This window comes from Carettochelys insculpta, chromosome 3, assembly GCF_033958435.1.
Source record: "Carettochelys insculpta isolate YL-2023 chromosome 3, ASM3395843v1, whole genome shotgun sequence".
NCBI classification, from domain to species: Eukaryota; Metazoa; Chordata; order Testudines; family Carettochelyidae; genus Carettochelys; species Carettochelys insculpta.
The window spans coordinates 211,429,315-211,450,269 of NC_134139.1; the positions used below are offsets into that span (position 1 = coordinate 211,429,315).

Sequence of the window (20,955 nt, forward strand, 5' to 3'; positions counted from 1 at the left end):
GTAAGTTAGGATATTTAGGAAAGAAGGGTTTATTTGCTTAATGCCGTTATCTTACTCCAATCAAAAATAGTGTTCTTAAAAGTTAGTGAAACATAGATAAAGAACTAGAGAAAAGAATACATGTATATTGATAGCATGGAGAGGGAGCAGTGCCCCATTCAAGCTAACTATATTGATAGCCTCAAGTGGGAGTGGCGCCCCACCTGAGCTAACTATAGTAATTAAGTTCAAAGGTAGCAGGGCCTTGAATCTACACAACTAGATTGTTTGAAAAGTAACAACCTTAAGGGTTAGTTAAAGGTATCAAGAAGAAAAAGCAAAAGATTTGCTACTTTTACATTGACACAAAGCTTGGCAGAATGCCAGTCCTTTGGGCCATGCTTGGCGAGCTCTGTGTAAGTGCTAACTGTAATCTCATGTAACCATGTTTGTGAGTATGACACAGTAACTGATACCAGTGACATTAAGAGAGAAATCAAACAGAAGGATTAAAAGATACAGGCAACAGAGCAAATAAACTCTTATTTGTTTTGATCAACTTGCCTGTTTTGTCTTCATTTGCTCTCCAGTATGCTGTAACTGTGTTGAATCGTGAGTTCCACCTGACACCCTCTCTAGGTATTTTACCTGTACAGGAGCAGGCACCTGTGTATATTCCTAAATTTGGCACCGTATCATTTTTAACTAAATGCCCACATTTCCTTTGGTCTGATTGGCCAAACACTTTAATCTTTTACCAAAACGATTTTGTATAAAGGAGAACTGTACGTGACAGTGGCACAGATCACCAGGCCATTATTAGTGCCGGGATTTGATCCGCTTGAGGGGCTCGCGAGGTAACGGGACTCGGGAGGTGGTGAGTGGGGCTGGCTCTTGCATGCTTGTATGCGATAAACAGAAGGTTATCGCCCTTCTGACATCCTGAGTGTGCAGTTCAGCCTCCACGTTGGAAGTGGGCAGTTCAGGGTAGATGGTAGGTAGAATTACAGGTTGATTAATATGGAACTGGGAGCATGCTTTTGTAGAAATGCAGGATGTGGCTGTAGGGCAACTTTGGTTTTGTGCAAGGCTATATATGGGAGAGAGTTGGTCAGAGCTGCTATCTCACTTACTCTTCAAACTGATGTTATTGCTACTAGAAGCAGCATTTTCATGCTTAGCATGGAGCGACCATCGACTCAAATGGTGGTCCCATGAGCGCATGAAGGACACCCCTAAGCTAGGGGTATAGGCTTGCAAGGAGGCATGATGTTTTGTAGGTCCTTCCAGAACCTCTTTACAATTGGGTGAGTGAACACTGAGAAGCCTTCTACAGATGAATGGAAGGCTGAGATTGCCAAAAGGTGGATCTGGAGTGAGGAGAATGATAGATGAACCTCTTTTAGGTAAAACACGTAGTCCAGGGTCATATGCAGCAGGGCTTCTGTGGGTGTATGCCCCTGTCAGAGCACAAGGATGAGAAGCGGTTTCATTTGGAAAGATAGGTTGAGTTGTTTCTCGTCTGCTCCGTAAAAAGCACATCTCTCACTTGCTGTGAGTACTGGCGTGCATGCTCTGGAATCCACAAAGCCAGGCTGTCAGATGGAGGGTATGTGGCCTGCGGTGAAGAAGGGAACTGTTGTTCTGGGAGAGCAGATCTGGATGGCAGGGAAGCAGGTAAGGAGTATGACAAGATAGGTGGGAAATTAAAGGAAGCCAGATCTGTCTGGGCCATGCCAGAGCAATGAAGATGGTTCATGCTCCATCTCTCTGGATTTTACAGAGGACTCTGGTGATCAGAGGAATAGGTGGAAAGGCATACAAGAGGTGAGTATTCCAGGAGAGGAAAAAGGCATGACCTAGAGACTTGTGCCTTTGCCTGCTCACACACAGTACGGACTGCATTTGGAATTCTCATAAGAACATAAGAACATAAGGATGGCCATACTGGGTCAGACCAAAGGTCCATCAAGCCCAGCATCCCATCTGCCGACGGTGGCCAATGCCAGGTGCCCCAGAGAAGGAGAACAGAAGACAAGTGATTTATCTCCTGCCATCCATCTCCTGCCCTTGTTATGAAGGCTAGGGCACCATACTTTATCCCTGGCTAATAGCCATTTATGGACCTGACCTGCAAAAATTTATCAAGCTCTTTTTTAAACCCTAATAGAGTCCTGGCCTTCACAGCCTCCTCGGGCAAGGAGTTCCACAGGTTGACTGTGCGCTCATGTATTGCAAAGAGGTCTACAGCTGGTTGGCCCCACATATGGAAGAGGTGCTGGGTCACTTCGCGATGGAGCTCCCACTCATGGTCCAAGGACATGTGGTGACTTAGAGCATCTGCGAGTGTGTTGCTCATGCCCAGCAGGTACGCTGTTGTGATGATGATGTTGTGATCAATACACTAGTTCCAAAGCTTTACGGTCTCTGCAGAAAGGGATTGTGATTGGGTCCCTTGTTGGTGATTAACACAGAACATTGTCTTGGCGTTATCTGTGAGCATCCAGCCAGTCTTGTTTCGGAAGTGTGGCAGAAAATGCTTGCAGGCATTGAAAACAGCACGTAACTTGAGGAGGCTGATGTGTAAACTCTTCTCGTCTCTGGTCCATCAACCTTGGACGCGATGTTGTCAGCAATAAGTTCCCTAGCTAAGAAGTGAAGCATCCATTGTAATTTGATAGGTTGGTCAGTCGGGGTGAAGTGAGTCCCCAACTAGAGTGTTCTGTTCTTGGGCCGACCAGCATAAGGACTTGGTTACCTTTCAAGGTACCCACACTCATCCATGAACTTGACGTCGGCCGGGTGTATACGCTGGCACAGGCCAATGAGCAGACAGCGAAGATGTAGTCAAGTATTGGAGAATACATAAGTAGTGGCCGCCATGTGGCTAATGAGGTGAATGCATGAAAGCACAGGAACTGTGGGGCTGATGATAAGTTCTGATATCAAGCCCATTATAGACTTGTGGAACTGTATAGGGAGATAAGCTCGAGCAGTTGTGGGAGTTGAGCTGACTCCTATGAATTTGATGCATGTAGTGGGTTCCAAGGTCGACTAGACAATGTTTATAAGGAACCCCAGTGATTGTAGGAGATGTTTTGTGGATTGCACCTTGGCTCTGGTGATATCTTGAGCTGGTCCTTGATGGAGACAGTTGTTGAGGTATGGGAATATGGTGATGCCTTGCCTCTGGTGGTGTGCAGCTACCAGAGCAAGGATCTTAGTGAATACCCTGGGGCGGATGAAAGCCCCAATGGGAGGACCCTGTATTGGTAGTGCTGTGCTCGGAGGGTGAAGTGCAGGAAGTGTCTGTGAGCAGAGTGAATAGCGATGTGGAAATAAACATCTTGGAGGTAGAGGGCTGTGAACCAGTCTCCCGCATCCAGTGCAGTAATTATAGCAGACAACTTGGTCATCTTGACTTACTGCTTGCAAATGTATTTGTTCAACGGCTGTAGGTCTAGGACGGGTCTCCAGCCCCATCTTCTTTTCTGTTAGGAAGTAGTTCAAGTAACACCCTTTCCCTTGGTACTGTTGTGAAACTTCTTTGATGGCTCCCATTTGCAAGAGGTGTAGCACTTCGAGCCATAGTAAGTCCTCATGGGAGTGGTCTTTGAAGAGGGATGGGTAAGGGAGAGATGTTGGGGAGATGGAGAGTAAAGGAATAGTGTATCCCTGGGCAATTATGTCTAACACACATCTGTCCATGGTTACTGACGTCCACTAATGGTAAAAGGGACAAAGGCAGTGGTGAAATATCTCATAGTTGTGCACTTGAGAGCATAGGAGGTTGGACAAGCCTTCAACCAAAACTTCAAACCTGTTCCTTTGAGGCCAGTGGTTATTTGGAGCTTTGCATTTCTGACTTTTTGATTTATTGACGTTATATTAATAAGGTTTGTAGGACTATATGGGGTGTGTCTTCTTTTTTGGACTGGGGAAACATATATTCCCAGAGTACACAAGGTGGTTCTTGTGTCTTTACTAGAATGTAAGGTTGTGTCTGTATTTGCCACAAACAATTTAACTTTGTCAAATGTTAAGTCTTCCACCTTTGCTTGGAGCTCTTTTGGAACACCTGCTGCCTGAAGCCATGATGATCTTTGCAAAGTAATCCTTGTGGCCATGGCTCTGGCTGGTGTATCAGCTAAGTCCAATGCCATCTGCAATTATGTTTTGTTGTAGTGTGGCCTTCCTGAACTATAGCTTTTAGGATGGGTCATTTGTCCTCAAGCAGATGAGGTATTAGTTCAGGGAGTTGGAATAATTATCAAAATGTATTGGCTAATAGTGCTCAAGAGTTAGATATATAACTCTAGGCACTTAAGTTCTTTATTAGCAAGGATAGTAAGAGAGAGAAAGACGTGCTAGTCTATATACTATCAAAACAAAATAGCAGTCCAGTAGCACTTTAAAGACTAACAGAATAATTTATTAGGTGGTGAGCTTTCGTGGGACAGATCCACTTCTTCAGATCATATGGCTATGATCTGAAGAAGTGGGTCTGTCCCACGAAAGCTCACCACCTAATAAATTATTCTGTTAGTCTTTAAAGTGCTACTGATCAGCAAAGATGTTTTTGTATATTGATGATTTTATTCTATGATTGGCAACATCTATTACTAGAAAGTTAGGCTGTAGGTTCAAAAATAAAAAGTCCATGCTCATTCCTGGAACAAAGTATTTTCTCTCATCCCTTTTGTTGATGTATGTGGCTGTGGCAGGGTTTTTCCAGACCTCCTCTGCTGCCTCCAGTGTAGCCTCATAGTGGTTGGGATACTTTTGCAGTTGCAGGGGGTTGTAGATTCTGTAAAAGCTTGTGTTGTTTCTTTTTCTCTTTTGTTAATATGATTTCTTGGCTAACTGTTACTATCCTAAACAGCTCCTGGAATTGCTTCATGTCATCAGGAGAAGACTAGTGAATGGGCAAGAGTAGTTCTCTGTAGGAAGACACAGGTTCAGTTGTTGGCAAGTCCGGGGGAAGTCGTGACTCAGTATTGTCTGGCAGGTGGGTTTCATGTCATTCCATTTGTTTAACATTGTGTAGAGAAACTGGAAAATGAGGAGATGGCTGGTGCTGATGTACAGCAGAAGGTGTTTGTAAGTGACTTCTTGTAGGGCTGTAGTCGCAGGGTGATCAGTGAGATCAGGACCTGGAATAGTAAGGTTCATGAAGATAATGAAGATGGTGCCAGTCGTAATTATAATGAGCTGCCAATGTGATACTCAGGGATGAATGTTGTGATGAGAAGGTGCTTCTACAATCAAAGGTATCTATTTGCCCTAGAGAAGGTGGTGATAGAAGGGCTCCGTGAAACTGACCTGCCCTTGTAAGCAAGTGATCCCTGTACTCTGCAGAGGAATAAGAATAAGGTGAACAAAAGTACCTCAGTGACTTGCAGTAACAATGACAGCCACTCACCATGTACCTGTGGTGGTAGAGTACACTGGGGAATGTGACGTAATGTTCCCATGGTGACCTAGTTAAAGATCTAGGGCGATGGTTCCCTGGGGGAACTCTATTTGTCTTAGCCCTAGCTTTCTGCGGTGCTGCAGATGAGCACTGTTGCTACAGCAAAGTCTTGATTCGTTCCCCTGGTTTTGTGGCAGCATGGCACCGCACGTTGCTCTGGCAGCAGTAACAGCTCTGTCTCAACTGGCACCACTGCGTGTTTAGCACGGCAGCCATTGCTGGGTCTGCTGGTGTGAGTAATGGCTGCAATGTCACTTCAGACAGGGCTGGTGCTGGGGGCACTGGAGCTGCTTTTCCCGAGAAGCAGCTTTTAGATTTGGAGCCAGAAATGGGGCTTGGGCTTTTTTGTGTCAAAAGTGCCGAGTTTGTCTCCTGTGCTCACCCTGGGTAGGCAGCATACAGGGGAAGGCTTTGAATGTGCCTGAGTCCCCAGTGGAGGAGGGGGAGCGTCCCTGACAGAAGGGACATTGTCTGATGGTGACAGTGACTGTCAGTGGCTGAAGAGCTTTATCAAACAGGAGCATTTTTAATCTTAGCTCCCAATCTTTCCTGGCTCTGGCTATTAAGCTCTTACAGTTAGAGCATTTCTGAGGGATACGTGCCTATCTGAGGCACGGTATACATTTGGAGGTCCCCTCAGAGGTGGGCATAGGATTTCGGCACTTAAAGCACTTTTTAAAACCAAATGACAGACATGTTTGTGTTCTTTCTTTAGTACTTTAGGTTGTTTGTCTGTTTTTCTTCACTGTTCTTCCAAGTTCTTTTCTTTTCTTTTCTTTAAACTGGTCACCTCAGTGAACAGAGAGAGTGAAACTGACAAGAGGAGGGAAGGTCCCTCCTTCTCGTCGCTCTTTTTTTAAAAATAACTCAAATAAGTGTGTTATAAAGGTACAACTATAGATAAGAACCAATAACTACTACAGCCTATTTCCTACCTACAGATCTGCGGGGAGAGGAGAGAGCCATGTTCCATCTGCAGCCAAGGGTGACGATGAAGGAACTGAAGAGTGAGTGGGGCTGCGTGCACTGTCCCTGGTGGCGTGAATGGCGCGCGCAGCACCAGCACATGCGCAGAGCCACTCAATACTGCTCAGAAAAGGTCTCCGTACTGCAGTGCTGGGTGAGCCCAACACCTACCGTGGAGCTCCCACAGGGACAGCACTTGAAGAAGAATGGGGGATTCTCGACTCAGACACTGAACTCTCAGGGAGGGAAACCCCAGAGGGTGTGTTGCCCAACCAGATACTGAGCTCTGTACAGGAAGTGGGGGTCACTCTGGACCCAGACACTGAGCTGTGCAGGAGACACAGAGGGTGGGAGGTTCCCCATCCAGACACTGAGCCTCCTGAAGGAGGATGATGGTGTGGAGGGGGTTTCCCTCCCCAGACACTGACCTCTGTGGGGAAGAGTGTGGGGTGTTCCTGACCCAGACACTGAACTATGTCTCCAGTGACTACACCCACCTTGTAATATTTCACAGCTAGCTCTGGACGCTGGGCCCGTAGGAGAAAGGCCTCTGCTTTCTGGAATTCCTTCTGCTCAAAGGCAAAGCGAGCCTGCCCTACGAGCACATCAGCCACGCTCTCCGGGTCATGAGCCTCAGCCACACGCTGGGCAGCATCCCAGTTCTGGTTGTGGACAAACCTGGGGAGCCAATGAAACATGCAAGACTGGGTGCAGCAGATAGGAGGACAGCAGGAGAGCACAAGATCCACTACAGAAAATAGCTGACAGACTAGGGTCAGACAGAAGAGCAAGGCCCCCTCTCCTAGAACCTGGCTTCATTCTCCAGTGGGCACTCACATTAGCACAGCTTCCTTGGGCTTCCCAGCTTTAATGAACTCTGCCTCAGCCTCTTCAAACTTGCCCTAGGACAGAGGAGAGCAGTCTGATTAGGCACAATGGCCTCCTGTTCCTTGCCCCGAGCCAGGGGCTTTACAGAGCAGCCATGCATGCGCAGGGCTCCAGACAGCAGCCACACCACTTCCAGGGAAGGTGGAAGAACCTGCTTGGTGTAGCCCTGAGGGAGGCACATCATCAGTTTGTAGTTCAAAGGCAAGCGCTCTGCTGCAGCCTGGGTGCAGAGCAGGGCACGGGTTCCTACCTCATCCTCCAGGAACATGGCATACTTGAAGTGGATCTCATGTGTCTTCTGCTTCATTGAGAGACGGGCCAGTTCAAATGCAAAATCAAAGACGCTGTGATGAGAGGAAAGGGAAAAGGTGAGCCAAGCTAGGTGCTGGTTGTGCCCCATCTGGAGAGAGCAGTATAGCAGATGGGAAGGGAGGGCCGGTGCTGGTAGGCAGAACCCAGGGTGAAGCATGTGAAGGGACAGCTTAGGTTGGGGCTCCGCACAGAAGTTGGCTGTGATGAGAAAAGGCGCAGTTGCTGATACCGCAACAGGAGACTGCCCCAGCATTTGGCAGCTTGTTGTGCTGCTTGTGACTTGACCCCCACCCCAGTCCCTGAAGCTGGAAGCTCTGCAAAGCCATGACCTCCTTCAAGCCAGGATGGGAAAATCTGCTTCCCAGCCCCCAAGGGATGGGAAATGCGGCTCTGCCTTTGTCCCCATGGGACACAATTGGAGCTTCCATCCTAGGGCCTGTAACTGTTGTGAGTGAAGGGCTTTCCCCAGGCCCAGCATTGTTCTCCCTGTGCTGGGAGGACAGGAGGCGAGCTCCTAGCTACAGGACACTCACCCATTGTCTGCTGCATGGTCAATAGCCATTTCCAAGAGCCCAAACTTATTGAGGAGTTTCACGGCCGCTTCGCCTCCCAGGCTCTTTGCCCACAGATAGGCCACATGCTTGTAGGAATTGGCGCCCCCGTGGGCCTTAGCTACCTGTCCAAAGCAAAAAGAGCTGAAGGACCTGTTGATCCCCCAAGGGACTCCTAGCTCCCCAACACAGTATGTTATTTCCTGAGAGACCCTGCCCCAAATTATGCCCTTCCTGCAACCTGTTGAGAATGAGGCAAGGACCCACAGAGGAAGGAGTGCAGAGCCTCCCTAACTCCTCAGCATTGCTCACCCAAGAAGGCAGCTAACAGGGGTCCCAGCATGCAATGCTCCACCCTGACCCAAGCTCCTCATTCACACCATACTCCGCCTACGTTCAGAGCAGCGGAGAAGCAGTGCATGCTAGGACTAGCAGTGCTTCCAGAACTCTGCAGCTACATGTACACTGGAACCTGCAGATGCCATGGCCTGTCCTCTGGGTTAAAGAGCTGCTGTTACCCTGTATGCTTCCTCCCACTTGTCATTCACTCTGTACATATTCACTGTGGCCTTCCAGTCCTTGGCTTCCAGGTAGTGGTACTCAGCCTCCTGCAAGCGGCCCTCTGTCTCCAGTTCCTACAATAGGAAGGAGCCTGTTAACAAGAGTCACTAGCCCCCTCTGTTTGGATAGAAGATCTTTGCCCAGAGTCCCATGTGTTTTACCTTCCCCAGGTGCAGGTGTGTGTCACTCAGCAAGTCCTTGTGGTATTTTGCTACCAGGCGAATCATCTCATCATACATCTTACACTTTTTATACATGGTAATGGCTAGATCAGGTTCCTCCACCGTGATATACAGCCTGAGAACACAAGCATGGAAAATGTTGAGACTAGCACTGGGCCAGAACCAGGACACAGAAGCAGATCACACTGCCACCGGCCCAGGCCACAGGGGCAGACTGTGCTATCAGCCAGGATGGGGCAGGGATGCAGGCAGGGCAGGCACAGACTCTTTTTGGGCACAGGCAAGTCAGGTACAGATTCTACTGCTGGTCTGGGCCCAAGAAGCCATCTGCTCCAAGGCCAGCCGGCGCAAGGTATGGGCTGAGTACTCATCAGGCACAGACTGGTGCCAGGCATGTCATATTGTCAAAATGTCTAGAACTGAGTGTTGTGGAGACAGCTGCCTCTGTGTAACCTACCCTCAAGGACAGTGGCAGGGCCACCTTCCCATCCTGTTTCTTCCAATCTGTCAGAAGCTGCCAGCAATACCAGTAGTTGATGGCTTGGTGATGTAGACCCCAGCTCATTTCACTTCGGACACTAAGGAGCTTACGCCATTCCTAACCTGGGATTGCTTGGACCTGGTGACTTACACAGAAATGGCCTGGTACCCCATTTCCCCTGCTCCTGGCATAGTCCTGTCCCAGGACTGACCAGAGCCAGGGCTCAAAAAGGAGAAAAGCCTTGTGTTCCCAGTCCCACAGCTAAATAGCTCACTCAAGCTGGGATCAGACAGAAGCTGGCATTCACTGGAGGAACAATGCCCCGACCACTCTCCTGAGCCACCCACTGGATTTATTCCAGCTGCTCTCTGCCCATGTGCAAACAGATGCATAAACCACAACAGCTCTGCCTATAAGAATTCTGCCTGGAGTTTCAGCTGGAGGTTGCCAGTGGCGAGGTGCTGTCCTGCAGAATTCTCTAACCACAGGAATCATGGCTGAGTGACCTTATGGCCTCTCTCTCATGTACCCAGAAATCAATCAGGCAGCCTCTGGCCCCTGCTCATTTCCTTCACAGAAACAGGTGAAAGAGGTGAGGTGTTTCTGACAGATCCAACAGCAGGAAAGGAGACTTGTTACATAAATAAACAAACAAACAAACAAACAAAATAAATATGGAGATACACATCTCATAGAACTGGAACGAACCTCAGGAGGTCATCAAGTCCAGTCTCCTGCCCTCTTGGCAGGACCAAGCACCATCCCTTTTTTTTCTCCTCTTTTTTCTATTTGCCTCTCATCCCTAATGGCCCCCTCAAGGACTGAGCTCAGCAGGCCAATGCTCAAACCACTGAGCTATCCCTCCCCAGCTACGTCTACACTAGCACACTACATCGAAGTAGCGTATTTCGACATAAGAACATCGAAATAGGCTACTTCAATGCGTATTGTCTACACATCCTCTAGGACTGGTGCCATCGACATTCAATGTCAAAGTAGCGACGGAGAACGTCGAAAGGAGCCACCCCAGAAGGAAATGCGGAGCGTCCACACACACAAGTGCTCCCCGTCGAAATAAGGGGCCAGCAAAGCCCCAAGCCGCTCCCTTAAAGGGCGCCTCCTAGACACACTCGGCCTGCACAGCACGAGATCCACAGAGCCAACCACCGGTTGCAGACCCTGTGCACGCAGCATGGACCCCCAGCAGCAGCAGCAGCAGCCGCCAGAAGCCCTGGGCTAAGGGCTGCTGCATGCAGCAACCATAGAGCCCCGCAGGGGCTGGACAGAGCGTCTCTCAACCCCTTAGCTGATGGCCACCATGGAGGACCCCACTATTTCGACGTAGCGGGATGTGGATCGTCTACACATGCCCTACTTCGACGTTAAACATCGAAGTAGGGCGCTATTCCCATCTTCGGATAGGAACAGTGTTTTCGACATCTCGCTGCCTAACGCCAATCTCAATGTTGAAATAGTGCACGGTGCGTGTAGGCGTGACGCATACTATTTAGACATTGTGCCAGCTACTTCGAAGTACCCAGCTAGTGTAGACGCACCCCCCCCGCCCCCAGTTTTGGGGACAAAATCCAGAAAAATCCCATTTTCTATTGCAGAGAAGAAAAATGGAATAAAGTTACTCAGAAAAAGTAACCGCATCACCTGGACACATGTCAAGGCCTGTGCATTCACCCCCTGCATTGAAAATATTCCATACTTGCCCTGGGGGGGGGCACGCACTGCTTTCTTGGCTCTCCCCAGAAACGGGGAGTGGCAGCAGTGTGGCTCAGAACTGGGCAGTGAATAGTTAAAAGTGACAATAGGGGAACACCCAGGCCAGAGTTTGTAATGGAAGCTGCCTATCCTGCTACTGGCCTCCTGTGGCTGGGAACAAGGAAGGACCATGGCAGCATGACCAGGTTGCCTGGTGCTATAGAAGCAGGTGAGGTGGCTGAAAGGCCCCACATTCTGGAGGGAGAGAACTACATGTCTAAGCAATGTTGTGTGACCTGGCAGGGTTTCTATTCCCCACCCTCAGCCCCTCCAGTCCCAGGAAAGATCTTTTGTCCTCCCACCTTAAAACCTACCCCACAGCAAGACTCCTTATGGCACAATCTTGGTAGTCCTGGCTGGGGATTGGATACTGGAGAGTCTCAGCCCTATCCTGCTCCAAGTCTCACCAGCTGTTGTTACCAAGCCCTAGACCCCCACCCTTGGTGTCCAGGCAAACAGTCACCTCTCTGCTTCTTTGTATTTGCCCTGCTTCTCCATCTCTTGAGCCTGGGTGATGTAAAGCACAGACACGTCTTCCTGTCTCATGCACTTGGTCGCCAGCTGCAGGAAGATGCAAGGCAGGTTTCAGCTCTCTACCCAGCAACCTCAGCGTAAAGGGGATGATGGGAGTTTGAGGAGAGACACCTAATGCTCTCATAGTTCTTCTATAGCTCCCAGCTGAGCCAATGAGGCGAGCCAAGGAGTATCAATCCAGCCATTCCCCCAGGGAATATCTACTGGGTGTTTGATAGGATCAGCTCAGAAGCCTTAATCACTGATTCCAGGTACCCATTCAGCAGTCTGCACATGGTCAATCTCTCGGGTCTCCATTTTGGATGGTCTATGGGCAGATACCAGCACCCCACCCCCAGGAGTAGTAAAATTGCACTTACAACATAACTGTGGGAGGGTGCTTTGTTATCCAGCAAAATGAGAGCAGGGCAGAGCCCAGGGATTGCAAAGCCCTTACGAGAAGTGCTTTTCTTCATACCAGAGAGGGAAATGGAGGGAGGGAAACAAACATAAATAGGGTGCAGACGGCAGTGGCCTGCCTTGTTTTGGGAATGGGAGCTCACAGCTCCAGCCTGCAATGACTTTTTGGGAACCGAACACTGTCTGCAGGCTACTGAGCTTAGCGCATTATAGTCTCCTGGGTATAGAGACATTCGCTGCTTTAGAAGGTGGGGAACAGGGCCCGGGAGACTCAGCCTCTCCGCCCCTCTAGCCTCACCTTGTGTGCCTGCTCCCAGAGCCCAGCCTGTGTATACATGTCAATAGCATCCTTGGGTTGGTCTCCTTTGATGTACAGCTCCTCTGCAATCTGTGGGGAAGAGGACAGCTAGTGAGTCATCTCCACCCGTGCTGGGACTGGGAAGGGCTGAGAGCCAGTAGCTTACCTGGTACTCCTGCAAGGCTGCATAATGCTGGGCAATCTTGGGGTAGTACTTAACCGCTGTCCGTTTGTCTTGTGAATCCAGGATGTAAATGGCTTTCTTCCACTGTCGGGCCCCAATGGCTGCCTCAATGGCCTTGATGGAGCACCTAGTACCAGAGGTGGCAGACAGTATTTGCAGACCAGGTCTGTCTGAGCTCTGCTCACTCCAGGCATAGGCCACAAGGCTGGGACCTTTCTGAGCAGACAATGAAGCTGCCTCCCTGCTCAGGTCACCTGCCTGGGTGTCTACACATAGACAAGACAGTGGAGAGCAAGGAGGGTCAAGGAGAACAGCTAGCAAGGAGGGGAAGGGGGCACCTGGCACATGGAGCAGAGAGCCCACATGCACCTTAGAAAAAAGACAGTGCCCTGTTCTGTAACTGGTGTTGTTTGAGATGTGTTGCTCACGTCCATTCCAAACTGGGTGTGCACTGGCACATGCCTAGTTGCTGGAAAACTTTTGGCCCTAGCTGGTAGCCATTGGGTCAGAGCGGCGCGCCTTGGAGTGGCGTCGATATGGTGCCTTATACATGCACTGCCCATCTCTCCCCCAACTAAGTTCCTTCTTGCCATCTAATCCATCAAAGGGGAAGGTGGGTGGGTTTTGGAATGGACATAAGCAACACATCTCGAAGAACACCAGTTATGGAACAAGTAACTGTCCATTGTGCTTTGAGTGACTGCTTATGTGCATTCCAAACTAGGTTAATACAAGCTAATGCCTAGGAAGTGGGGTCGTAGCCCCAGAATGATTGTAGAACAGCCCTGCTCACTGCAGCATCCTCTCGAGACTGCTGCGTTAGTACATAGTGAGCTGTGAATGTCTGTACTGAGGACCAGCTAGCTGCTGTGCAGATGTCCTGGATAGGAACTTGGGTCAAGAACGTTGCGGAAGATGCTTTTACTCTTGTAGAGTGCGCCCTGACCAGGGAGCGGGGACCCCCACCAACTGGAAGCATTCCTTAATGCAAGCCACTATCCAGGAAGAAATATGCTGGGAGAAACCTGGAAGGCCTTTCATTCTATCTGCCACTGCAACAAAAAGCTGCTGCGACTTTTTGAATGGCTTGGTCCTGTCCATATAGAAGCCCAGAGCCCTTCGGACATCTAACATACATAAACTCTCTTCTCTTGGGGAGGCATGAGGTTTCAGGTAAAAAAAAAATAGTAAGGAAATCTCTTGGTTGATGTGGAAAGAGGAGACCACCGTTGGTAAGAATGCCAGATGGGGTCTCAGTCTAGCCTTGTCCTTGTGGAATATAATACAGAGTGGGTCCACCGTCAGGGCCCTTAACTCTGATACCCTCCTAGCTGACGTGACGGCCAGTTTGGTAACTTAGAAACAGCAGAGAACAGGAAGCAAGGGGTTCAAAGGGGGCCCCCTCAAAGCTGGTACCAGGTTAAGGTACCAAATGGTCAGATGAACCCTCATCTGTGGCCTGACTCTCTCCAAGCCCCTCAAGAATCTCTTAATGACAGGGTCTGAGAAGACTGAGGGAATCCTGGCACTGGGGTGAAAGGCTGAAATGGCTGTCAAATGAACCCTAATAGAGGACAGGGACAACCCTTTCTGGCTTAAGTGGCATAGTCCAAGACATCCATTACTTGGGACAGTAAAGGCTAGGGACGTATGAAGGGTACTCCTGCACAAACCGCTGGAGCATCCAGCCACCAACTGAGGGTAGATAAAATCTGAGGGGGTATCATTACCACCACGTCTATGCTGTCTCTGACAGGTCAGTACACCAAGTTGAGCCATAGCTGAAGGGGGTGCATTCAGAGCCTGGCGAACTGGACGACAAACGTACAAGCCACCATGCGGCCCAGCAGTCTCACGCAGCAGCTGGCTGTCCTGGTGGAGAACCTGGGGATGTTGCGTATGATGCCCGCTATAGCTTGAACCCTGCTGTCTGGCAGGAAGGCCCTGGCTCTCACCGAGTCTAAGAGGCCCCCCATGAACTCCATTTGTGTTGGGACCAAAACTGATTTTCTCCCCTTGACCAGCAGACTGAGACTGTCGAATGTCCAATGGATTAACTGTACACGTTGTTGCACTTTGGTCTGAGAGTTCCTTTTGGCCAACCAATCGTCCAGATACAGGTACAGTTGACCTCCCTGCTGCCACAGGAAGGTCGCTACCACCACCATGCATTTGGTAAAGACCCTTGGGGCAGTGGACAGCTGAACAGGAGGACTGTGAATTGGCAGTGTCTGCCATTTACTGTGAACCTCAGAAACCTCCTGCGAGGGGGATAAATCGCCATGTGAAGATAGGGGTCCTATAAGTTGAGAGCAGCGAACCAATCCCCTGGCTCAAGCAATGGAATAGTGAGGCCCAGGGACAACATGTGGAACCTTACATGTGTTATGAACTTTTTCAGATTTTGAAGGTCCCTGATCTGCCACAACCCCCTCTTTGGATTTCGTAATTAGGAAATAATGGGAACAGAACCCCTGTCTCCAGAACTGACACAGGACCTCCTCTATAGCCCTCAGTTAGAGGAGGCATAGAAGCTCTTGCTTGAGCAGGCTCTCGTGTGAGGGGTCCCTGAAGAGGGAGCGGGGCGGAGGATGGGAAGGGAGCTACGAGGCAAACTGGATGGTGTATCCTCTTCCCACCATGCACAGGGCCCACTGATTTGATGTTATACGGCACTAAGCTGGGTAGAAAGGGGACAGGCAGAAGGAAAACAAGGGATGTGCTGGCACTTCGTCGGGGATCGGTACGGTGCTCTCGATCATCATCAACATCAACAACCATGGGCTCAGCACCCATTGGTGTCTGATGCCTCTCTCACTATTTCCTTCCATCTTTCCCTGTCCAGTGCAGAGTGGCTTAGTTTCTGTCAACAAGCTATACACCAATCTAATATGTCATCTACCCATTCTCTGTGGGGTCTGCCTCTCCTATTCGAACCGTCCATTATGCTGAATATCAGTCTTGATTATTCATTCGTTGCTCATTCTGCAAATATGTCCAAGCAGTTGTAGCTTCCGTTGTATAACCTTCTGCAGTAAGTTCTCTTTCAGCTGTATCTTTCTATATAATTCCTCACTGGTGACCTTCTGCATCCATCCTATTCTCAGGATCTTTCTATAACAACTCCTCTCGAGCGCCAACATTCTTCTCTTCAAATCTTTCACTATCACCCACGTCGCACATCTGTACAACATGCTACTGAATACACACCTTTTCAAGATGCTCAGCTTTGTTTCTAAGCTAATCACTTTGCTTTTCCAGATCTTATCCATCACCTTCAAACTCACTCTTGCTTTCACTGTTCTAGTTGCTATTTCCTTAGTCACTCTAGATCATACCTTATGTTGCCCCCACATACATGAACTTATTTATGTTCTCTAGTTCAATCCCATCTACACTAATCTTCCTTCCTATTTCCAAATACTATTGTTTTTGTTTTATCAAAGTTCATAATCAGTCCATCCTGCTTCTCTTCCTCTTTTAGCACCTGCACCATTTTCGCTAGCTTCTTCTCATCTTCCTCAATGATAACTATATCATCCACAAACCTCAAGTTGTTAATTCTTATCCCATGCAAAGATACCCCTTCTACCTCCTCCTTGATCTTGTCTATCGCTCTCTCTAGATGTGTAATGAAGATACTGCGCAATATCAGATCTCCTTGTCTCATACCTCTACTCGTTCTAAACCAACTTCCCAATTCTCCACGCATTCTCACCACTGCCTCAGCATTTTCACTGATATCCTTCAACAACTGCATCAGTCTGCTATCCATTCTGTATGACTTCAACACCGCCCAAGTCACTTTCTGATCTTTACTGTCAAATGTCTTCTGCAAATTGATGAAGCAAGTGTAAATGTTCTTGTTCTTTCATCGAGCTTTCTCTGCTATCAATCTTAGTGCCAATATCTGCTGTGTGGTACTTCCATCCTTCCTGAACCCCACCTGCTCACCCGTTAGATGCTCTTCTATCTGTGAGCTTCGTCTCTCCATCAGTAAGTGCTCTTGACCAAAACATCAAAAATGCCTGCTTAGAGCCTGGCAGAGGCTTCACGTGGTCTTGTCCTTGGCCTTGTTGGTTCGAGCGCCTTCTGCCATTATGGCTCCTCCACCTACTTTGGTCCCTTTGGTGTTGGGGGAACTGTCTGGTGAGTGGGCAGGGAGTAAAATGTCTATGTTGGGTTGTGGGTGTATGAAACACCAGGGAGTGTAGAGTGGCCCTTGGGTCCTTTAGGCTATGCAACTGTTTATCAGTATTTTCTGAAAAATTGTTTGTTAAACCTCATAGGGAAGGTCAGAGACTTGTAGCAGGCCCCTCTGTGCACTGCAGCTCCTGAGGCCATGACTCGGATGGCCGTGTCCACAGCATCTAATGCCAACTGGCGCGCTGCTTTTGAAATAGGTTTGCTCTCCTTGACCATGGCCGTAAATTCAGGTTTAGCGTCCAGTGGGACTAGTTGGAAAAATTTAGACAGGAGGTGGCTGCGTTATACACATACCTACTAACCAAAGCTTGCTGGTTAGCAATTCTTAATTGTAAACCCTCTGTAGAATAAACCTTTCTGCCATAAAGATCTAAACATTTAGCCTCTCTGTTCCATGGTGAGGGTCCCAGAAAACCCTGTCTTTCCCTCTGGTTTACAGCATCCACCACAAGGGAATATAGAGGAGGGTGAGTAAAAAGGTGTTCATTACCCTGACAGCGGACAAAATAAGGGTGTTGTTTTTATGTGATGTTGGCAAGGTCAGGCTCCGCCAAACTGCTTTACCTGTACTGGCTATGGTTATAATCAGAGACAAAGCCACACTCGCAGGAGCTGGGGAAGACAGGATATCCGTAATCAGATCAATGTCATCCTGGATCTCCTCTGCCTGAACCTCAAACCCTTGGGCCACCCGGAGGAGGAGCTGCTGGAATGCTTGGCCATCATCTAAAACCTGGGACACCAATGACCCTGCCACTGTCTCTTCAGGTTAGGAGGAAGAAGAGATGCCTAGTAGGTTATCCTGCGACACTAAGGGGGGAGGGCCTGAGGTTCCTGCCTGGGGTCCTTGCAGAGTCTGAGGAGCCTGGTGCTCAGCACTTAAAGGTGGCAGTAGTCCAGCAGGCACCGGGGTCAGGGTGCCTGAACTGCCATTTGAGTTAAGGGTGCCTGACTCTGCACCTGACCAGTGGGTGCTGATGGGAACAGTACTCAATGCTGAAACAGGTAGTGCCCAGACCGCTGAAGCTGGTATTGGTGCCTGCAGCAGTGGAGTTGTGGCTTGGGAGTTGGACAGCGCCAAAGCTGCTGCAAACAAGGGGTCCTGAGCTTGGTTCCGTGGCAGTGCCCCTAGTGATGCCGACACGCCAACCAAGGCACTGGGGGAGCTCCTGGGAAGGCCCCACCAAGGGTGCTGCTAGGCTGTCCTGGGAGTTGCCCTTGTTGTTTGTGATAGGTCCAAGGGGTCCAAAAGGGCCATTGTGAACCCCCATGTTTGGCCGATGATCACCTGGCACTGTCCGAGTGCCGACTATTGTGGCTGTGCCTGCTACGGTGTGATGCTGACCAGGTGCTGTGGCTTTGTCTGGAACCGAAATACCACCACTCTGACTCCAAAGCTGAGATGTCCGATGCCAACAACCAGGGCAATGTTCTGGGACCCAAGTCCTGGAAAGGAGGTTGGTGGGTTCGTGCCTGCACTGGTGCTGCCAGAGCCAGCCAGGTCAACACTACCCCAGGAGCCAGAGGGAGATGAAGCTGATCTTGGACCACTGTTGTCAGAGCCGGTGCTGATGCAACCTGGTCACGGGTTGGCTCAGCAGCGAGGCCACCGGGACCAGAGAGAGAGTGGGAACCCCCTGCAGTCCCTGTACCGACTGGACTCTGGTTCCCTCAGTTACCGGCGAAGCAGACAGTGCAAGGTTCTGCAACAAGGTTCCTGTGCCACTGTAAACGCCTTCGGCATCGAGGGAAAATCAGAGAGGTGAGGTCCCAGACTCTCACTGGCATCGACGCATGTGCTTCTGGGCCGTGCCCTGTGCGCTGCAGAGCTGGCACCTGAGGTGCCTCCTGACATTTAGGCTCTCCACCTTTTCTTTTTTTTCTTCAGCACCAGGGATTGACATTTATGCTCTCTGGCACAGTGGACACTGGGCCCTACCTCACAGCACCTGGCTTCTTCAGACTGCTCTGAAGAAGGTGGTGGTGCTGGCACACTCTGCACTGAAGAGGCCACACTGAGTCCCCCAAGGGAAAATGTCACCTCCATCAGGAGAACTTTAAGTCTCTGTGCTCTATCTATTAGAGTTCTAGGTTTAAAAGACCTACAAATCACACAGTGATTTCCTAGATGGCCTTAACCCAAACAATGGAGGCATGTGGCACATGGGATGCACTTGAGCATACACTTGCCACACTCCAATCACTTCTGGAAGCCCAGGGATCCAAGCATCCCCTGCGCTGAAGCGCAGAGAGGGATACAAAATGCCCATCTCAGTCACTGGATGACTGACTACTTAACTAAACTAAAAACTATTTTCACTTAATTGAACTAAACAAACTATTTACACAGGCTACCAGTAAGAAAACTACGACAAGTAGGGAGCGCCAGCAACCAACAGTGCGGTAAGAAGGAAATGAGCAGGGTGGATTGGGTGATGTATATATAGCCTACCATATCAGCACCACTACAGGGGGTACCACTCTGACCCAATGGCTACTAGCTAGGACAAAAACTTTTCCGGCAACTGAGCATGCCCCAGCACACAACCCGTTTCGAATGCACGCGAGCAACCACTTGAAGAAAAAATGGCCCCACACAAGCTCTGGGGACCCAAAATCTAGAAAAGCTGATGCCCAAATATTTTTTTAAGTCTTTCAGGTGCCACAGAACTCATTGTTTTTGCTGAGCGAGACTAACATGGCTCCTCTCTGAAATTGTAGCCAAAAGTCTACCGTCATACATGTGGTATGGTATGATTAGTATGCCAGGCTGGGGTAGCAAATGGCTCTAGGCACTGACAGCGCTGTGTGAGAGAGAGAACAGGGCTGGGGTAGCAGAGGGCTCTGGCACTGATAGAGCTGTGTGTGAGAGAGAGAACAGGGCTGGGGTAGCAGAGGGCTCTGGCACTGATAGAGCTGTGTGTGTGAGAGAGAGAACAGGGCTGGGTAGCAGAGGGCTCTGCGCACTGATACAGCTGTGTGTGAGAGAGAGAACAGGGCTGGGGTAGCAGAGGGCTCTGGCACTGACAGAGCTGTGTGTGAGAGAGAGAACAGGGTTGGGGTAGCAGAGGGCTCTGGCACTGATAGAGCTGTGTGTGTGAGAGAGAGAACAGGGCTGGGTAGCAGAGGGCTCTGCGCACTGATACAGCTGTGTGTGAGAGAGAGAACAGGGCTGGGGTAGCAGAGGGCTCTGGCACTGAGAGCTGTGTGTGTGAGAGAGAGAACAGGGCTGGGGTAGCAGAGGGCTCTGGCACTGATAGAGCTGTGTGTGTGAGAGAGAACAGGGCTGGGGTAGCAGAGGGCTCTGGCACTGATAGAGCTGTGTGTGTGAGAGAGAACAGGGCTGGGGTACCAGAGGGCTCTGGCACTGAGAGCTGTGTGTGTGAGAGAGAACAGGGTTGGGGTAGCAGAGGGCTCTGGCACTGATAGAGCTGTGTGTGAGAGAGAGAACAGGGCTGAGGTAGCAGAGGGCTCTGGCACTGACAGAGCTGTGTGTGAGAGAGAGAGAACAGGGCTGGGGTAGCAGAGGGCTTTGGCACTGACAGAGCTGTGTGTGAGAGAGAGAACAGGGTCGGGGAAGCAGAGGGCTCTGGCACTGATAGAGCTGTGTGTGAGAGAGAACAGGGCTGGGGTACCAGAGGGCTCTGGGCACTGATAGAGCTGTGTGAGAGAGAACAGGGCTGGGGTAGCAGAGGGCTCTGGCACTGATAGAGCTGTGTGTGAGAGAGAACAGGGCTGAGGTAGAAGAGGGCTCTGGGCACTGACAGAGCTGTGTGTGAGAGAGAACAGGTCTGGGTAGCAGAGGGCTCTAGCACTGATAGAGCTGTGTGTGTGTGAGAGAGGACAGGGCTGAGGTAGCAGAGGGCTCTGGGCACTGATAGAGCTGTGTGTGAGAGAGAACAGGTCTGGGTAGCAGAGGGCTCTGGCACTGATAGAGCTGTGTGTGAGAGAGAGAACAGGTCTGGGTAGCAGAGGGCTCTGGCACTGATAGAGCTGTGTGTGTGTGAGAGAGAACAGGGTCGGGGAAGCAGAGGGCTCTAGCACTGATAGAGCTGTGTGTGAGAGAGAACAGGGTCGGGGAAGCAGAGGGCTCTGGCACTGATAGAGCTGTGTGTGTGAGAGAGAACAGGGCCGGGGAAGCAGAGGGCTCTGGCACTGATAGAGCTGTGTG

General features: G+C 49.9%; 1 protein-coding gene across 4 annotated transcripts in view; it reads right to left on the bottom strand.

Moving 5' to 3' along the window:
• IFT172 (intraflagellar transport 172) overlaps nucleotides 1–20,955 on the bottom strand; it is a 231,338-nt gene that overhangs the window by 85,981 nt on the left and 124,402 nt on the right. For all 4 annotated transcript variants that reach the window (XR_012645170.1, XM_074991603.1, XM_074991602.1 and 1 more), the window contains exons 25-33: nucleotides 12,561–12,705; nucleotides 12,395–12,484; nucleotides 11,627–11,724; nucleotides 8,892–9,027; nucleotides 8,688–8,804; nucleotides 8,152–8,294; nucleotides 7,557–7,650; nucleotides 7,256–7,320; nucleotides 6,916–7,096 (exon numbers count right to left, since the gene is read on the bottom strand). Coding sequence is in view for 3 of the 4 variants with exons in the window: in XM_074991603.1 (XP_074847704.1) it covers nucleotides 6,916–7,096; nucleotides 7,256–7,320; nucleotides 7,557–7,650; nucleotides 8,152–8,294; nucleotides 8,688–8,804; nucleotides 8,892–9,027; nucleotides 11,627–11,724; nucleotides 12,395–12,484; nucleotides 12,561–12,705 (1,069 nt within the window). In the remaining variant the exon portion in view is untranslated. The remainder of the gene's footprint in view (nucleotides 1–6,915; nucleotides 7,097–7,255; nucleotides 7,321–7,556; nucleotides 7,651–8,151; nucleotides 8,295–8,687; nucleotides 8,805–8,891; nucleotides 9,028–11,626; nucleotides 11,725–12,394; nucleotides 12,485–12,560; nucleotides 12,706–20,955) is intronic.